Below are 15,392 nucleotides of genomic sequence, written 5' to 3'. Positions count from 1 at the left end.
CCATTGAACCAAACCCCCAAACCAGTTCACACATCCCTAGTAGTGCCCAATGGGTGCAAGGAAGCTACCACCCAGATTTCAAAGGAATTGGGCAGAGGACTGATTTTTAAAGGAGTTTTGAAGTTGGCATGTCTCTGGGGCAGATTTGGGGCAGAAAGTGGGTTTTGGGGGCAGAAGAGTGCATCAAGGGTGCCAGCTACCACCCAGATTTCAAAGACATTGGTGAAAGGGGTGATTTTTAAAGAATTTTTGAAGTTTGTGCATCTTTATTCTTTTCCCCCCATAGGGAATAATGGGGATTTCAGCAGCCCCACAAATACATTTGGGGGGCACCGGGGTGGCCCAGAGCAAGTGGTGGTGTAGTACACATAAGGTGCCACCCACTCCCATACCCACAAGCCCGTGGGGTACTGGGTTTTGTTGTTTCTGAGGTGTTCTGAGAGTAGATTCTCTGGTAGCAAATGAGAGTGGATTAATTTTCAATTGCAAACAATGACCACCCCGATGGGCCTCCCTAATGCCCACCAAGTGGAGTTATGGGGCTGCTGAGATCCCCATTATTCCCTATGGGAGAAAGCTTAAAGACGTGAAAACTTCAGAATTTTTTTTTTTTTAAATACCACTTTGCGCAATTTCTTTGGAATCTGGGTGGTAGCAGGCACCCATTGGGGCACTATCACCCAATTGTGGCACTCCTAGGAGGCACCCACAGGCAGAAATGGGCACTGTCTGTCCCCATTGTCCCATAGGGTGGATGCAGCATACATCAACAACAGCAGAGCTTTGCAAAGAACAAGGTTTCCAAAGGTCATGCACATCCACTGTGTCCCACCATGTCCCCCAACAGAAATGGGGGACCTGTGGCACCAGCAGCGCAACCTATTGTAGATGCAAGCAATCTTGTTTGAATAAAAACACTGATGATGGTAGAAGTCACAATATGACCCAATCTTCATTACAAAGAAATCATTCTCTCACACACAGAGAGAGAACCTGTCCTGTGCCCATACATGAGGTCCCCAAAATACAAAGGCACAATAACAAACCAAACGAAGGCATTTGAATTGCATTAGATAGATAGATAGATAGATAGATAGATAGATAGATAGATAGATAGATGGGGGGGGGACATAGAGGCTATTCTCACGATGGGGGGAAACCAGGCTAATGAAGCCCAGCCCGGTTTTTCTCCATTGTGAGAAACAGCGGCGAGTTTGGTGGCTTTCTGGCGGCTAGCCCGCCAAAGTAGCCCTCCCCTTAGCCCAGGTTAGCAGAGTGAGCGCTCCACTAACCTGTGTTTTCTGATTGTTTGCTCCACGCCATGGCAACACACGAGGAGATCCCCGCTGGGAGGTTGCAAGCAGCATCCCAGGTTCGGAGGTCTCTCCAGGACGCTCTGCGCGCTCACGCGGGGCATCCTGGAACTTCCGAGGGTCATGCGGCCCTCAATCCCTGATTGTTTGCTCCACGCCATGGCAACACACGAGGAGATCCCCGCTGGGAGGTTGCAAGCAGCATCCCAGGTTCGGAGGTCTCTCCAGGATGCTCTGCGCGCTCACGCGGGGCATCCTGGAACTTCCGAGGGTCATGCGGCCCTCAATCCCTGCCGCCCCTGTCGGCTCCATGATGGAGCCAGCAGTCATGTGGGTGGCTGATCCGGCCACCCAGCTACAGAACCCCCTCTGGCGCTTCACAGCAATCATGTGAAGCGCCCCATTGTGTAAATGTGCATGTGTGATCTGCGAAAGAGTTAGTGGGTTGAGGGTTAAAATTTTGGCCATGGCCTCAAAGTGCTGTGTGCTCTCTAAGTCTGTGTGACAGACATGTGTGACGGCACCAGCAGCAAGCTCATCCTTGGCCACGGCTGGACGTGGGGGTGGGTGGGGGTAGGTGGGTGCCTATTTGTATGTGCTGCTGCTTCAGTCACAGTCCTTCCATGGGTAGAAAAAAGCAAAGCAAAGTCTCAGACAACAAACATTAAAAAGATAAGTGAAAGCCACATTACAAAACAGAAATGCACGAACAACACCTCATCATCACTTCATCAGCATCATATTATGCCACTGACATTCATCATTTTCATTTCGGCATCAATTCAGCAGGCTGCACACTGCCTTCATGTTCCTTTCTGCCCCTTTTCTGCCCGAATCTGTAGGCTGCTGGGCAGGGAATAATAGGCTGCCGCTGGACTGGGGTGGTGGCTGAAGGCTTTCCTTGTTCAAGGCTGCAGTTGGGGGTGGGGGTGGGGTATAAGCTACATGCACAGTGAGGAGGCTGGAGCATGTGCCCACTCAGAGCCTGTAGGCTGCTGGGCAGAGAATATTAATAATAATCTATATTATGGGCACAGCGGGCTGGAGGATAAGCTTCTGTTTTTTTTTAAATGCAAAAAAAATCTTTGGAATGCGAAAAAAGACAGAATTGTGTTTTTTTTAAAAAAAAAAAAACCATGAGGCTAGACTACCCTTCTAGTACGAACTAATGGGGATCGCTCCCACAGACAGAACCCCTATTCAAACTTCTTCTAAACTAAACAATACACAAGGCAGGCTGGGCTCAGGCTGGCAAGGCAGAAGGCAATAGGCAAGGCAAAGCAAAGCAAAGCGCTCTCTCTCTCTCTCTCTTCTCCCATGATGCAGAAAGGCAGAATGGTGGCTGCTGCCTCTTTTCTAATTGAAAATCCCTCCTTGAACTCCCGCACCTTGCCCCTTCTTCGACCCCTGGCCAATGTGGGGCTAGTCAGCAGTGGCAAGAGCCAAAAGAGCCAATCTAGGACCAAGAGGGAATCGTCAGCAGATCAGCCCATGCTTTCGTTCACTGATCTGAAACTTGGAAGGGTGGGAAATTCAAATAGACATTAAAACACAAAATTGAGAGTATACGGAGATCTCCACAAAAAGGAGGTCCGAAACTACAAAATATTCGGCTCCGAAATTTGGGTGATTTGTTTTGAAGCTGAATCTTGCCGAGCTTGCAGAGGGGCAATTTGTTTTGTGGACAGATCGCCTGAAACAGGTAGATTCGGGTACAGATCATTCTGTACCTGAAACATTTCGCACATCCCTAGTTTTCACCAGTCTCCCCTTCTCTCAGAAGTGCAATGTGTCTCTTGAAAATATGACTTTGAGCACTATCCTCAGGGACATATTTTTGTGAGGCACTATGCACGTCAGAGGGAGGTGGAGATAAGTGAAAATCCCCCATAGCACCAGTGTTGCATCACTTTGGATTTCAGCTATTGACCACTAGTTAGGGCTCAAAAAGTAATCTTGAAGATCCAACACCAGTTTGAGCTAGGGGTCATTGAACTAATTGTTAGATTTAGGACTGACAAAATGTAGTAGTTTTCCATAGTGTGCATAATTAATCTTTGGAATTCACTGCCACAAGATGTGGTGATGGCTTTAAAAGTAGTTTAGACAAATTCATGGAGGTCAGATCTTTCATTGGCTACTACTAGCCTTGATATCTCCATGTTGTTGTTGTTGTTGTTTTGTTATTTTGCATTTATATCCCGCCCATCCTCCAAGGAGCCCAGAGCGGTGTACTACTTACTTAAGTTTCTCCTCACAACAACCCTGTGAAGTAGGTTAGGCTGAGAGAGAAGTGACGGGCCCAGAGTCACCCAGCTAATATCATGGCTGAATGGGAATTTGAACTCGGGTCTCCCCGGTCCTAGTCCAGCACTCTAACCACTACACCACACTGTTCAGATGATATGATATCTCCATGTTCAGAGACAGTATGCCTCTGAGTACCAGTTGCAGGGGAGCAATGACAGGAGAGGGGGCTATGCCTTCATCTCCTCCTTGTGTGCTTCCCAGAGCTTTGTGGCTGGCCACTGTGAGAAACCGGGTTAGACTGGCCCAATCCTGCAGGGCTCTTCTTCTTATGTTAATTTGCTGCAAACAGATTTATGAAGTCCCTAGAAAATGTGTGCATACACACACACACAAACCATTCCTTATGTTAAAAAAATGATCCCTTCTCTATTTTAGTTAAGAATGCAAATTGCACGTCGGACTTTGAAGAATATTTTGCCAAGAGAAAACTGGAGGAAGGAGATGGGCATTCAGTCAGTATAGCGGAGTACCTTCAGCGCAGTGATACAGCCATCATTTACCCAGAAGCCCCCGAGGAACTGTCTCGCCTTGGCACTCCAGAGGCCAATGGGCAAGAAGAAAATGGTGAGGATAGAATTCATTTCTAGCCACTCTTCTGACCTCTTGCAGCTGTTGCAATTATAAATGCACTACATGCCTGTGTGTTTACCTTAAAATTGAAGAGCAGCTGCAGCAGCATGGAATTTCATGAGCAAAGATTGAGACTGTAATTTCAGCATATTGTGATTTCTTTTTTAGTCAGCAAATTCAGACTGTTCTGTAGGTGAAATAAATAGCAGGGACAATTAGGGTTATATATTTTAAAGGAATAGTGTTCTTGCTCTAATTTTAGTTTTGGAATGACTGAATTTTTATGGGACAAATTAAGGCTTACTAACTAATTCTGTGAAGTCTCTTGCTTCTTAATAAGTAATTGAAAAAGCATTGAGGAAGATGAACTAGATCGTGTTGTGTATGGAGACAGCAGACTGGTAATTAAATACACAACATAGCAAATCAGAGCAAAAGAAGAAGCCCCTTTTTATTAAAAATGCTATTAGAGTCTTACAATCGGCTAGACCAAAGTTTTGAATTAATTTTCTAATGATTCATACAAGTTTTCCCTGAATGTGTAAAAGTGATTGATGTGGCTCACAGGCTAGGTAGAAATCATAGCACTCCAGTATAGGCAGATTGCAGCGATTCTTGTCAATCCATCCCGGGCAATCCGCCCATTAGCTGCCATTGATTTCCTGACCTTTTGGCCTTCTCCTTTCTCTCTTGTCTCTTGGTTACAGAACTGCCACCTGGAACTCCAGATGCTTTTGCCCAACTGCTGACCTGCCCCTATTGCGACCGGGGCTACAAGCGTTTGACATCACTGAAGGAGCACATCAAGTACCGCCATGAGAAGAACGAGGAGAACTTTCCTTGCCCTCTCTGTAACTACACATTTGCCTACCGCACCCAGCTCGAGCGGCATATGGTGACGCACAAGCCAGGGACAGATCAGGTGGGGGGGCTTGTTTTAAGTGATTTCCTTCTATAATAACCCCTTAGAGAAATGATATTGCTTTGATTGGCAATCATTATTAATTTTTCATGGCATTTTGAAGATGCAGATCTTTTAATGGTAATAGCTTTAATTGAGGTCTAAATGATTTTTTGATGGTCTCTTCTAATATGATTTAATAGTCTTATGTTCACGATCGAATGAGTGTGTTAATTTCTAATTTAGAAATTTTATTTGCACTTTAACTTGACTTTAGTTTCATTTTTTTATGTTCCTCAAAATGTGAATGAAATTGTGGCATTTTAATTATACATTATTAAACATCTCAGCAATTTTAATTCCATTTTTCACCTAGTTTTGTTCTGTATTTTTTTAACATGAGATCTCAAAGACATCTCAAAGATCTGCTAATCTTCCCCCCCGTGATTCATTACTTTTTCATGAACTTTGTATATATTTTTCATCTAGTTTCTAAGAATAGGCTTATATTTTTTAGTTAAACCTATTGCACATATGTTACATGTTTATGACTTTTTATATAGCATATGATCATATTATAAATCCACCATTGCTTAAATGTATACCTGCTAGGAGCATATCTGTTATAAATCAAAATTTTCCGTGATCAGATATGGTATAGATTTAATCAAATATAATGTGTCTGTTTTGAACATATGAATCAGCTTTGTTTGTTACTTACTCAGAAGCATTGCATTTATAAAGCTCTTTATATACCAAAGCTATATTTTTGTATCCCTAGAGAACCGCTTCTCTAAACTTTCATCAGGATAGAAATTTGGGACAGAAACCCAAATAGTGGGTCTTACATTTAGTTATATACATTCTGGCCAATTACATAGGAATTATACAAATAGTTTCTTTATCTTAAAGAATGGAAAATAATGCTCATTTAGGTTCGTCTTGACAGGCATTTGTCAATAAAAGATGTTTTTAATTAGAGAAACAAGCATCAGGCCCACCTTCTAATCAAGCAGTTTGGTAATTAGCTCACTATCTCTCATTTGATCTCTGTAATCGATAAAATATTATTCCAACAGGGCTTACCATAACATTTCATTTTAAAGAGCAGAGTGAGTTATTAATCTGTAACTTTCCCCCCACTCTGACAAAATGGGACACAGCATGTCTTTTCTCCTCCCCTCCCTATTGCTTCTTACTATCAAAACACTAGGGGAAAATGGCAGGATATTTATCCAGCATAACTGCCTTAAATTTCACATGCAAGAGTGTGATTGTGTTGGCGCATTACGAATGGTAGCTTTGGTGTTGAAAAGTCCCCTCATTTGCTCATGGCATTTACAATTAGTAAATTAAAATGATTGTATCATATTAACAGTGGCACAACTAAAGTTTATAGTAGTCCTCTGAGGGCTGTGGGGGGAGACAAAGCAGCTGTTGCTGTTTGTTTATGCAACTCAGCAACATATGAGCACTGGTCCCTCAATGGCGCTCGGCGGGCTGGGCTCTGCTTGATCTTTGAAGGTTGCTGCTGTTTGAACAACCCTCCCTGTGTCCCATGTAACACCATCTGTCTCACTAGGAATGTGGGAAGATTCAGCACACCCTAGCAGTTGTCATACCGTTTCTGTGCTGTCTTTCTGCAATAGGCTTTTGTGTCATTGCTACTGGGAGGGTGGGGGGGAGAGAAGGGTGACCTCCTACCTTGAACATCCAGACTGGATGACTGTAGCTTTAGAAAAAAATAAAAATCAGAATTCAAAGTCGCAGCACTTTCCCCACATATTCAGAAAGGTCAGCTGTGTTTATTCTATCTTTATGCTGCTTTTTAACTACTTCTTTCTGCCAACTTTTCCTCTTGTTTTGTCACTACTGCTTTACAGTTCTCTGAAGGAGAAAAAGAAAGATAGTCATTTTAATTCTCTGATCAGGATTCCACCCCACCCTGCCGCTCCACTGAAGCTACTGCCTCTTGCATATAATAACAAATGAAACATACTTATAATCACACTGCTACAGGGTTCAGATGCACAGTAAACAGAATTTTTTTAATTTCCCTGTTCGAAGAACTTCATATAGTTATAGAAGTCTAAGTTTATTTTTAAAATTAACAAATCTATCCCTCCCAACACCACATGCCTTAATAAATTGCACTGCCGATGAAAGATTTAGGAAATAATTCCAAAGCAAATGCTGAACGTGCACTCAGATTTGCTTCAGGTTTACTGCCAACATTTTGATTTTTATGGCAGCACTGATGAGGCAAATAAATGTACATGCAGATCTTTTAGTCTTACAGATAAACACAAAGCTGCTTTAATGATTTTTTTTCTTACAAAGAAATCTCTCTTGGTCTCGCTGTCTATTTACACATGCATATACATATTTGGTGTCTTTACTTTCCCAGCACCAAATGCTGACCCAAGGAGCAGGCAATCGTAAGTTCAAGTGCACAGAGTGTGGCAAGGCCTTCAAATATAAACACCATCTGAAGGAACACCTGCGAATCCACAGTGGTGAGTTGCCGAGGTGCCAGGGTTCTCATTTGCATTTTGTTTAATTAGCTAAGTTTTTTTTAAAAAAAAATGCTTAAAATTTATAGTTTTGTAGTGTGGAGCTACAAAGGTACATAATACATCATATCTGACTCATTCTGATTTTTAATGCTGCTAAAAGAACCCCCAAAACCTTGAGTTCTATAGAAGATTTTTCAAAAAGCAGAGCTTATTACCCAATTAATTAATTAATTAAACTCTAATTGCTTCCTGAAGCTATTTCTACTCAGAGGAATTCAGACCTTCTTCTTCTGTGGTTTGTTGATGCTCCTGTTTTTTTGTTTTGTTTTGTTTTATACTCCTATATTTTTTTAAAAGCAAACAATCCTAAAAGTTATATTAATGCCCGCAACTCAACAGTATGATATAGTGCAGGTCCTCCAAGGCACTTATCAAGCTCTCTTACCTGGAACTGCAACCCCATTCATTTTATTTTTTGTTATTACATTTCTGTCCCATCTCCCTTTCAAGCACAGCAACCTCATATAGTTTAGCCTCACAACAGCCTTGTAGAGTAAGTTAGGTAGGTGTAGACATTTGAACAAACCATGGATTGTTTGATGAGAACAAGCTGTGAAAAACTCCAGACTCTCATGCTTCCCCCTCTGCTTTCCCCATCAGCTCTGATATAGTGGCCTATTAACTAATTGTGGGCTACACAAGTCAAAGTTCTCCATAATCTGACATATGGGAGGGGAAGAGCAGTGTGAAGGGAGGAGCACATGTACCCAACACTCTTTTGTGAAAGGCAAGCCATACCTTGGCTATCTTAATGCCCTTAAGGCTATGAATCAAATCTTATAAATGTGAACACAGCAGAGATGTGCATTCATCTTTAATGAGGCCCATTCAGTTTGGGTTTCATTTATTTTAGAATGAATGGGCTGGATGATGAATGGGTATAAATAAGGGACAATTTTTGCAGTCACCGTGGGCCCCTGCTCCAATGCATACCCATTCATTTTTGTGAGAACTCTGGTCCCTGCCATCGCCTGCATCAATAGCAGTAGGAACTTCATGGCACAGTTGCCTTTTAGTAACCACCATGTTTTTAGCTGCTAGGAAGACAATACTTTTTTTTCATGTTGATGGCATTTCCACCCCACCTACTGACCCAGGATGATGTTTCCTCCTGGAGCAGTTGTGAGTAAAAAATATATACTCACCACCAGAAGGTGGCTTGGCTTTGGAACTCCTGCCACCAAGATGGGCAGCAGCAAAGAAAAACTGAAAAGGACAAACCCATCTAACAAAGGTGAATAGATTCTGAAAACAAATTAGGACTCTTTGGGTCTCAAAAGTAACAGGAAGGTTCCCCCCCCCCCGCCACAAATGGAAAGAATTCAGTGCATACCCCAATGCATCATATTGCACCTATGCACACACAAAACGCACACTCACAATGTTAGCAGACCTGCTTCCGAAGCACAGATATTCACTGGGAGGCAATTTTTGCCGATCCCACATTCCCCTAGAAGTGCCCTGTGTGATCTAGAAGTAGATGTGGTAGTTCACGACTGTCTGGGTCATACAGAGTGCTTCTGGGGAGTGGGGGATCAGGAAAAATCTACCTCTGCATGAGCATCAACACTGAGGAAGTGGGGTTGATAGTGCTGTACACATGCCTTTGTTGCTTGCCCATTCGAATGCCGGCCCATGTCTGGTGAGCAGAGCAGATGATGCAAGGACCCCACCATGTTTTAAGTCTGGAAATGAAGATTCAGAGCCCTTTCTCATGATGGGTGAGAAAGGGCTACAAGGTCAGCGGGTAGGAAGCCTTAAAAAGCTTACCTCCCCATAGACAATCTGTTCCCATTTGTTGGGTGGACAAATCTCCAATCCAGATGATTGCCGGTGGGTCGAGGTGCTGGGACACATCGCCCCACCTCCTGGAACTCCCATAACGTACAGCATGAGTGGGCAGTGGATTATGGGGATTCCCCCCCCCCGTTCCCTGAAGCCGGCCGGGAGCCCCGTAGTCTGCCAGCCTCAGTCAGGGCTGGCAGACTACCAGTAAAATAGGGTTAAGAGAGTGCTCACTTTCTTAACCCCATTTAAAATTGGGGTGGCTCTGGAGGCAGGTTTGCTCTCAAGGCACTGCCGGGATTGGCTTCATTAGCCCGGTTTTGCCTGCTAGTGAGAACAGGCTCTCAGTGTCTTGCAGAACTCTTTCCCCCTCCTTAGCTGCTATTCTCTGGCCACTCTTCCTCTTGATCGGGCGTAGGCAACCTTCGCTCTCCAGCTGTTGCTGAATTACAACTCCCATCACCCCCAGCCACAATGTATCGTGATTGGGGATGATGCGAGTTGTAATCCAGCAATAGCTGAACTAAGCCAAGGTTGCCTACCCCTGCTGCAGACCATCTTGACATACCATCAAGTCAGAATTTTCCATAATTTATTTTGAAGCAGAATTTCCCCTTGGCTTAGAATTTCGGTTGGGAAAAGGGGGGAATTGAGGGTTAAAATAGTTGAGGGTTAAAATAGTTATAGCAATGTCTGTGTCATTGGGTACTGCTAATAATCATCGTTCCTGTGGCTTACAGGGACTTCAATAAATAAACTTATGGAGTATTCCCCATACCAGCTGCCCCACCCAGAATTGTCCTACTACTGTAGGGGACGTTTACAAAAAGAGTCATGGTAACTGCATGCTGACTAGGCCCTAATTAAAAGAGATGGCAAAAGGATTACCTGAACTGAGACATTACAAACATTGCTGTGTGAAATATATAAAACACATATAACATAAGACACAGTTAGTTAGTTGTTTATTTACGATCTTAGATCAAACACTAACATAAGACACACATAACCTCCCCAATTTCCTTTTCTTCTCTCCCTACCTCCATTGACATACAATCACACATGTATTGCTTACTACACATTGAAGCTTTTCTTATGATCAGTGAGAAAAGCTTCTTCGAGGTCCATGTGGAGAGCAGGCTTAACCTGCTCTCCGTAGACGATCCAAAGGCAGCCCTGGGCAGCCGGATCGGCTGTCCACACGACTGCTGGCTCCATCACGGAGCCAGCAGGGGCTGCGGGGATTGGAGGCCATGCGGCCCCCTGAAGTTCCAGGATGCCCCGTGTAAGTGCGTGGAGCATCCTGGAGAGACCTCTGAGCCCGGGAGGCTACTCATGTGTCGCTGCGCGCCGCGGCAATACACGAACAAAAATATGAGGTTAACGGAGTGCTTGCCCCGTTAGCCCACTTTTGGGTGATCATGAGAATAGCCTCATTAGCAGCAATACAAACCAGGGATATCACAGTATTAGCATGGGTCTTAGATGCTGCTAAGTGTAGAAGGGCTGGATAGAATTGTTTCAAACTGCAAACGTGTAAATATAGTCTAAAGTCATCTTGGACGGAGGGAGATCAATATGGTAAAACTGGAAGTTATGATGTGATTAATAGTTATACCCCAAAATCTAAACAATAGATTTCTTTATGAGTGAACTAAATTTAATTTTTAAAAATTCATTGCAGGTGAAAAACCATACGAGTGTCCAAATTGCAAGAAGCGTTTCTCCCATTCTGGCTCATATAGTTCACACATCAGCAGCAAGAAATGTATTGGCTTAATCTCTGTAAATGGCCGAATGAGAAACAATATCAAGACGGGTTCTTCTCCTAATTCTGTATCTTCCTCACCTACTAATTCAGCCATTACACAACTAAGAAATAAGCTGGAGAATGGAAAACCACTTAGTATGTCTGAGCAATCAGGCTTACTGAAAATCAAAACGGAACCACTAGATTTCAATGAATATAAAGTTCTAATGGCAGCCCAAGGGTTCACTGGTACTAGTCCTTTTATGAATGGCAGACTTGGTGCAACTAGTCCAATAGGAGTCCACGCTTCTACGCAAAATCCAATGCAGCACTTAGGGGTAGGGATGGAAGCACCTTTACTTGGATTTCCAGCAATGAGCAGCAATTTAAGTGAAGTGCAGAAAGTCCTACAGATTGTGGACAATACTGTTTCCCGGCAGAAAATGGACTGTAGTGCTGAAGAGATCTCCAAGCTGAAGGGTTACCACATGAAAGACCCATGTTCTCAACCAGAGGAGCAGGGTGTTACTTCTCCTGGTATTCCACCTGTGGGTCTTCCAGTAGTCAGTCATAATGGTGCCACTAAGAGTATTATTGACTACACATTAGAAAAGGTTAATGAAGCCAAAGCTTGTCTCCAGAGTTTGACCACAGACTCAAGGAGGCAGCTCAACAACTTTAAGAAAGAAAAGCTGCGCACCCTAATAGATCTGGTAACTGAAGATAAAATGATAGACAACCACAATATACCCACTCCGTTTTCATGCCAGTTCTGTAAAGAAAGTTTCCCTGGTCCCATTCCCTTGCATCAGCATGAACGTTACCTGTGTAAGATGAATGAAGAAATCAAGGCAGTCCTCCAACCTCATGAAAACATGGCTCCCAGTAAACCAGGAGTGTTTGTTGATAAACAAGCCCTCCTCCTGTCATCTGTACTTTCTGAGAAAGGAATGACTAGCCCCATCAATCCATACAAGGACCATATGTCTGTACTTAAAGCGTATTATGCTATGAATATGGAACCCAACTCTGATGAACTACTGAAAATTTCCATTGCCGTTGGCCTTCCTCAGGAATTTGTGAAGGAATGGTTTGAACAAAGAAAAGTCTACCAGTTCTCAACTTCCAGGTCTCCATCGCTGGAAAGGAACAGTGCCAAGGTGGTGCTGGCTGCCACCAACAACACGCCCACTAAAGACTCTTTGTCAGCCAGATCCCCTATAAAGCCTGTGAACTCTATAACATCACCGTCTATAGCTGAACTTCATAACAGTGTTACTAACTGTGATACTCCTCTCAGGCTAACGAAACCTACTCACTTTACCAATATGAAACCAGTTGAGAAATTGGACCACTCCAGGAGCAATACTCCTTCTCCATTAAATCTTTCTTCCACATCTTCTAAAAACTCCCATAGTAGTTCTTACACTCCAAACAGTTTCTCCTCTGAGGAGCTTCAGGCTGAGCCTTTGGACTTGTCTTTACCAAAACAAATGAAGGAACCTAAAAGTATTATAGCCACAAAGAACAAAACAAAATCCAATAGTGTAAACGTAGACCACAACAGTGTTTCTTCATCATCTGAAACCTCAGATGAGCCACTGAACTTGACTTTTATCAAGAAAGAATTTTCTAATTTAAATAGCTTGGATAAAAGCACTAATCCAGTATTTGGTATTAACCCTTTTAGTGCCAAACCTTTATATACAACACTTCCACCACAGAGCGCATTTCCCCCAGCCACTTTTATGCCACCAGTCCAGACCAGTATTCCTGGGCTACGATCATACCCAGGAATAGATCAAATGAGCTTCCTACCACATATGGCCTATACTTATCCAACTGGAGCAGCTACGTTTGCTGACATGCAGCAAAGGCGGAAGTACCAGCGGAAGCCAAGTTTTCAGGTAAATATCTGTCTTATTTTACAAGGTTGCAATGGTATCTTTACATTATCATGTAATAATATTATGACCTCGCTGGGGAGGATGGGCAGGCTGCGGGGAAGGCAGGAGATTGCCTGCTTTCCCTGGCAGACGAGCAGCCGCGGTCCTTCCCTCCACCCCGCCATGCGCCCACACGACTGGTGGCGTGGTGAAGGGAGATTCTGGGAGTGGAAGGAATTCCCCCCTCCCGCATCCCAGGTGCCTCAGATCACAAGTGTAGTGGCTGCTCTCATTAGAGCAGAACCGTGATCAGTGTGGCCACTCCTTTCCCCTGGCTCACTGCCGGAAATGATTTAATGGTTTAAAAGAAAAAATGGAACTTATGAAGACAACCAAGATGAAAGTACAACTGAAGTACCATAATGTTCATTTCTAGTGTTATTTAAAGATTAACTGTCGATTAGCATTTAAAACAAGTTTTAAGGGCCCAGCATCACCTATTTACTCCAAGGAAAATACGTTTGAACAGAACTGTGATCAACAAGCATCTCCACACCAAAAAATCACTGTTTCCCTTGAAAATGAGTAGAATTCATATTCTTAAAGAAAAGGCAGTGGAAATAATTTCTGTTCATGGAAATTTAGGGGGACTCCATTTTAGGACTGCCAATACCAATAAAATATAAACAACTCTTTGGAGCCCCCCCTCCCCCACCCGTTTATGACTTCATAGGGACACCATAGATATGGTGGTTCCCTTGTCCATTGAAATCCTTGGTGATTCATGGAGAATCACACATAGCAATGATAATGCAGCCATAAGCTGTTTATAACATGTTCTGACTAATCTTTGCAAAGCTATAAAAGGGATTATGAAGATCCCTAACCCAGACTTGTTTTCAACTTACCTGTTCTATTTTCTAAACTTATTCACCCTTCTTCCCCAGGCCCACTCCATAGACCTTGTAGAAAATTTTACAGTAGAAATTTTAATTGTTGAAAAACTAGATATAACCTTTATCTATAGCAGGTCTATCTATACTACCGGGCCTGATTTGGGCTGACATTTTGTAGTTTGTAGGTGCAATCCTGAATTCCTTCTGAACTTTTAAGAATTCCAAATTTACAAAATGTAGCACTGATCCAATTACAAACAATTGTACCCATAGAAAACATTCATAGTGTTTAGGAATTGTGAGTGAGTGTGTGTGTGTGTGTAGTACATTTACAGTTTGGCAGCAGAGATTAACTGATTATGGATGATTTCTTTAAACATCTGTGGACATTCCCATATGACCTATTAGGTTCCATTAGTAATTTTACCAACTAGTAAATGTTTTATATTTTCAAATGTGAAAATCAGGTATGGTTTAATGTTACAGGCAGTAATCCCTCTTTGCACAATAGGAGCATAAATAGCACAGTACCTCCACAACAGCTGTTACACTACTCCAATTTACAGTACATCTGCCCTCTTTGTAAACGTATTTAAGCCTATTTAATCTTCTCTAATATTAATTAGTACAAACCTAGTCTAAGAAACTGAACTGTCTGATTGCAAATGGAAATGTACGTTATCATGCAAGTCTGCAATCTCTTCGGATCAAGACAAAATAAATATCAAGAAATTTAATAATTTACTGATCCACATTCATTATTGCTTAATGCTGAAGGCTGTTTTAACATAGATAGAACATTGATAAAAAGTGTTATTAATATTCCCTATTTCAAATTACAAAATTAAATATAAAAATATCGCTTAAGGCCTTTGGAGGGGAGACATATATTTAAATAGATTGCATAATAATAATATTTTGTACCTAAATATAAAATTCAATTAAAACCTTTCTAGCACTTATGGAATGCATATGTAGTTTGGTATTTTGAAAGAAACCCCCTTCAGTTATTGCTTATACTTATTTTGTTACAACTCTGTATTATTATGAACACTTGATGCTCTTTCCTAGATATGCTTGCTTTCTAAAAACACTCAGAACTCTTTCTCCTTTTCAAAGTGTTACAAGGGGTCTAGAAACCAAGGTGGTATTCCTTAGCATACTTACCAAGATGAAAGTCCTGTTGAACTCAGTGGTGTTCATTTTTAAGAAAACTCATTCAGCTTTGCATTGCAAGGTACAAATCTTGCAAAAACAAAGGCCACATTCAAAAGAACTACTGGAATGTTTCTTTCTTTTAGTTGAGCAGCAGCACACCACTCCACATCCTATATCACAGGCTGTCTTTGAAACCCCCTATGAGTTTCCAAGTAGTTTGCTGTATGAAGTTGTTCAGACAGATATG

At 42.4% G+C, this 15,392-nt stretch overlaps 1 protein-coding gene across 8 annotated transcripts in view; it reads left to right on the top strand.

Annotated features, from left to right (window-relative positions):
• ZEB2 (zinc finger E-box binding homeobox 2) overlaps positions 1 to 15,392 on the top strand; it is a 194,346-nt gene that overhangs the window by 159,506 nt on the left and 19,448 nt on the right. For all 8 annotated transcript variants that reach the window (XR_008308569.1, XR_008308572.1, XR_008308573.1 and 5 more), the window contains 4 exons: positions 3,999 to 4,187; positions 4,901 to 5,115; positions 7,502 to 7,610; positions 11,140 to 13,112. Coding sequence is in view for 5 of the 8 variants with exons in the window: in XM_053255901.1 (XP_053111876.1) it covers positions 3,999 to 4,187; positions 4,901 to 5,115; positions 7,502 to 7,610; positions 11,140 to 13,112 (2,486 nt within the window). In the remaining 3 variants the exon portion in view is untranslated. The remainder of the gene's footprint in view (positions 1 to 3,998; positions 4,188 to 4,900; positions 5,116 to 7,501; positions 7,611 to 11,139; positions 13,113 to 15,392) is intronic.

The sequence above is a fragment of the Hemicordylus capensis genome, chromosome 1 (genome assembly GCF_027244095.1).
Source record: "Hemicordylus capensis ecotype Gifberg chromosome 1, rHemCap1.1.pri, whole genome shotgun sequence".
Taxonomy (NCBI): Eukaryota; Metazoa; Chordata; class Lepidosauria; order Squamata; family Cordylidae; genus Hemicordylus; species Hemicordylus capensis.
The sequence above is the reverse complement of the archived record's forward strand: the minus strand, read 5'-3'. Positions and strand labels throughout refer to the sequence as shown.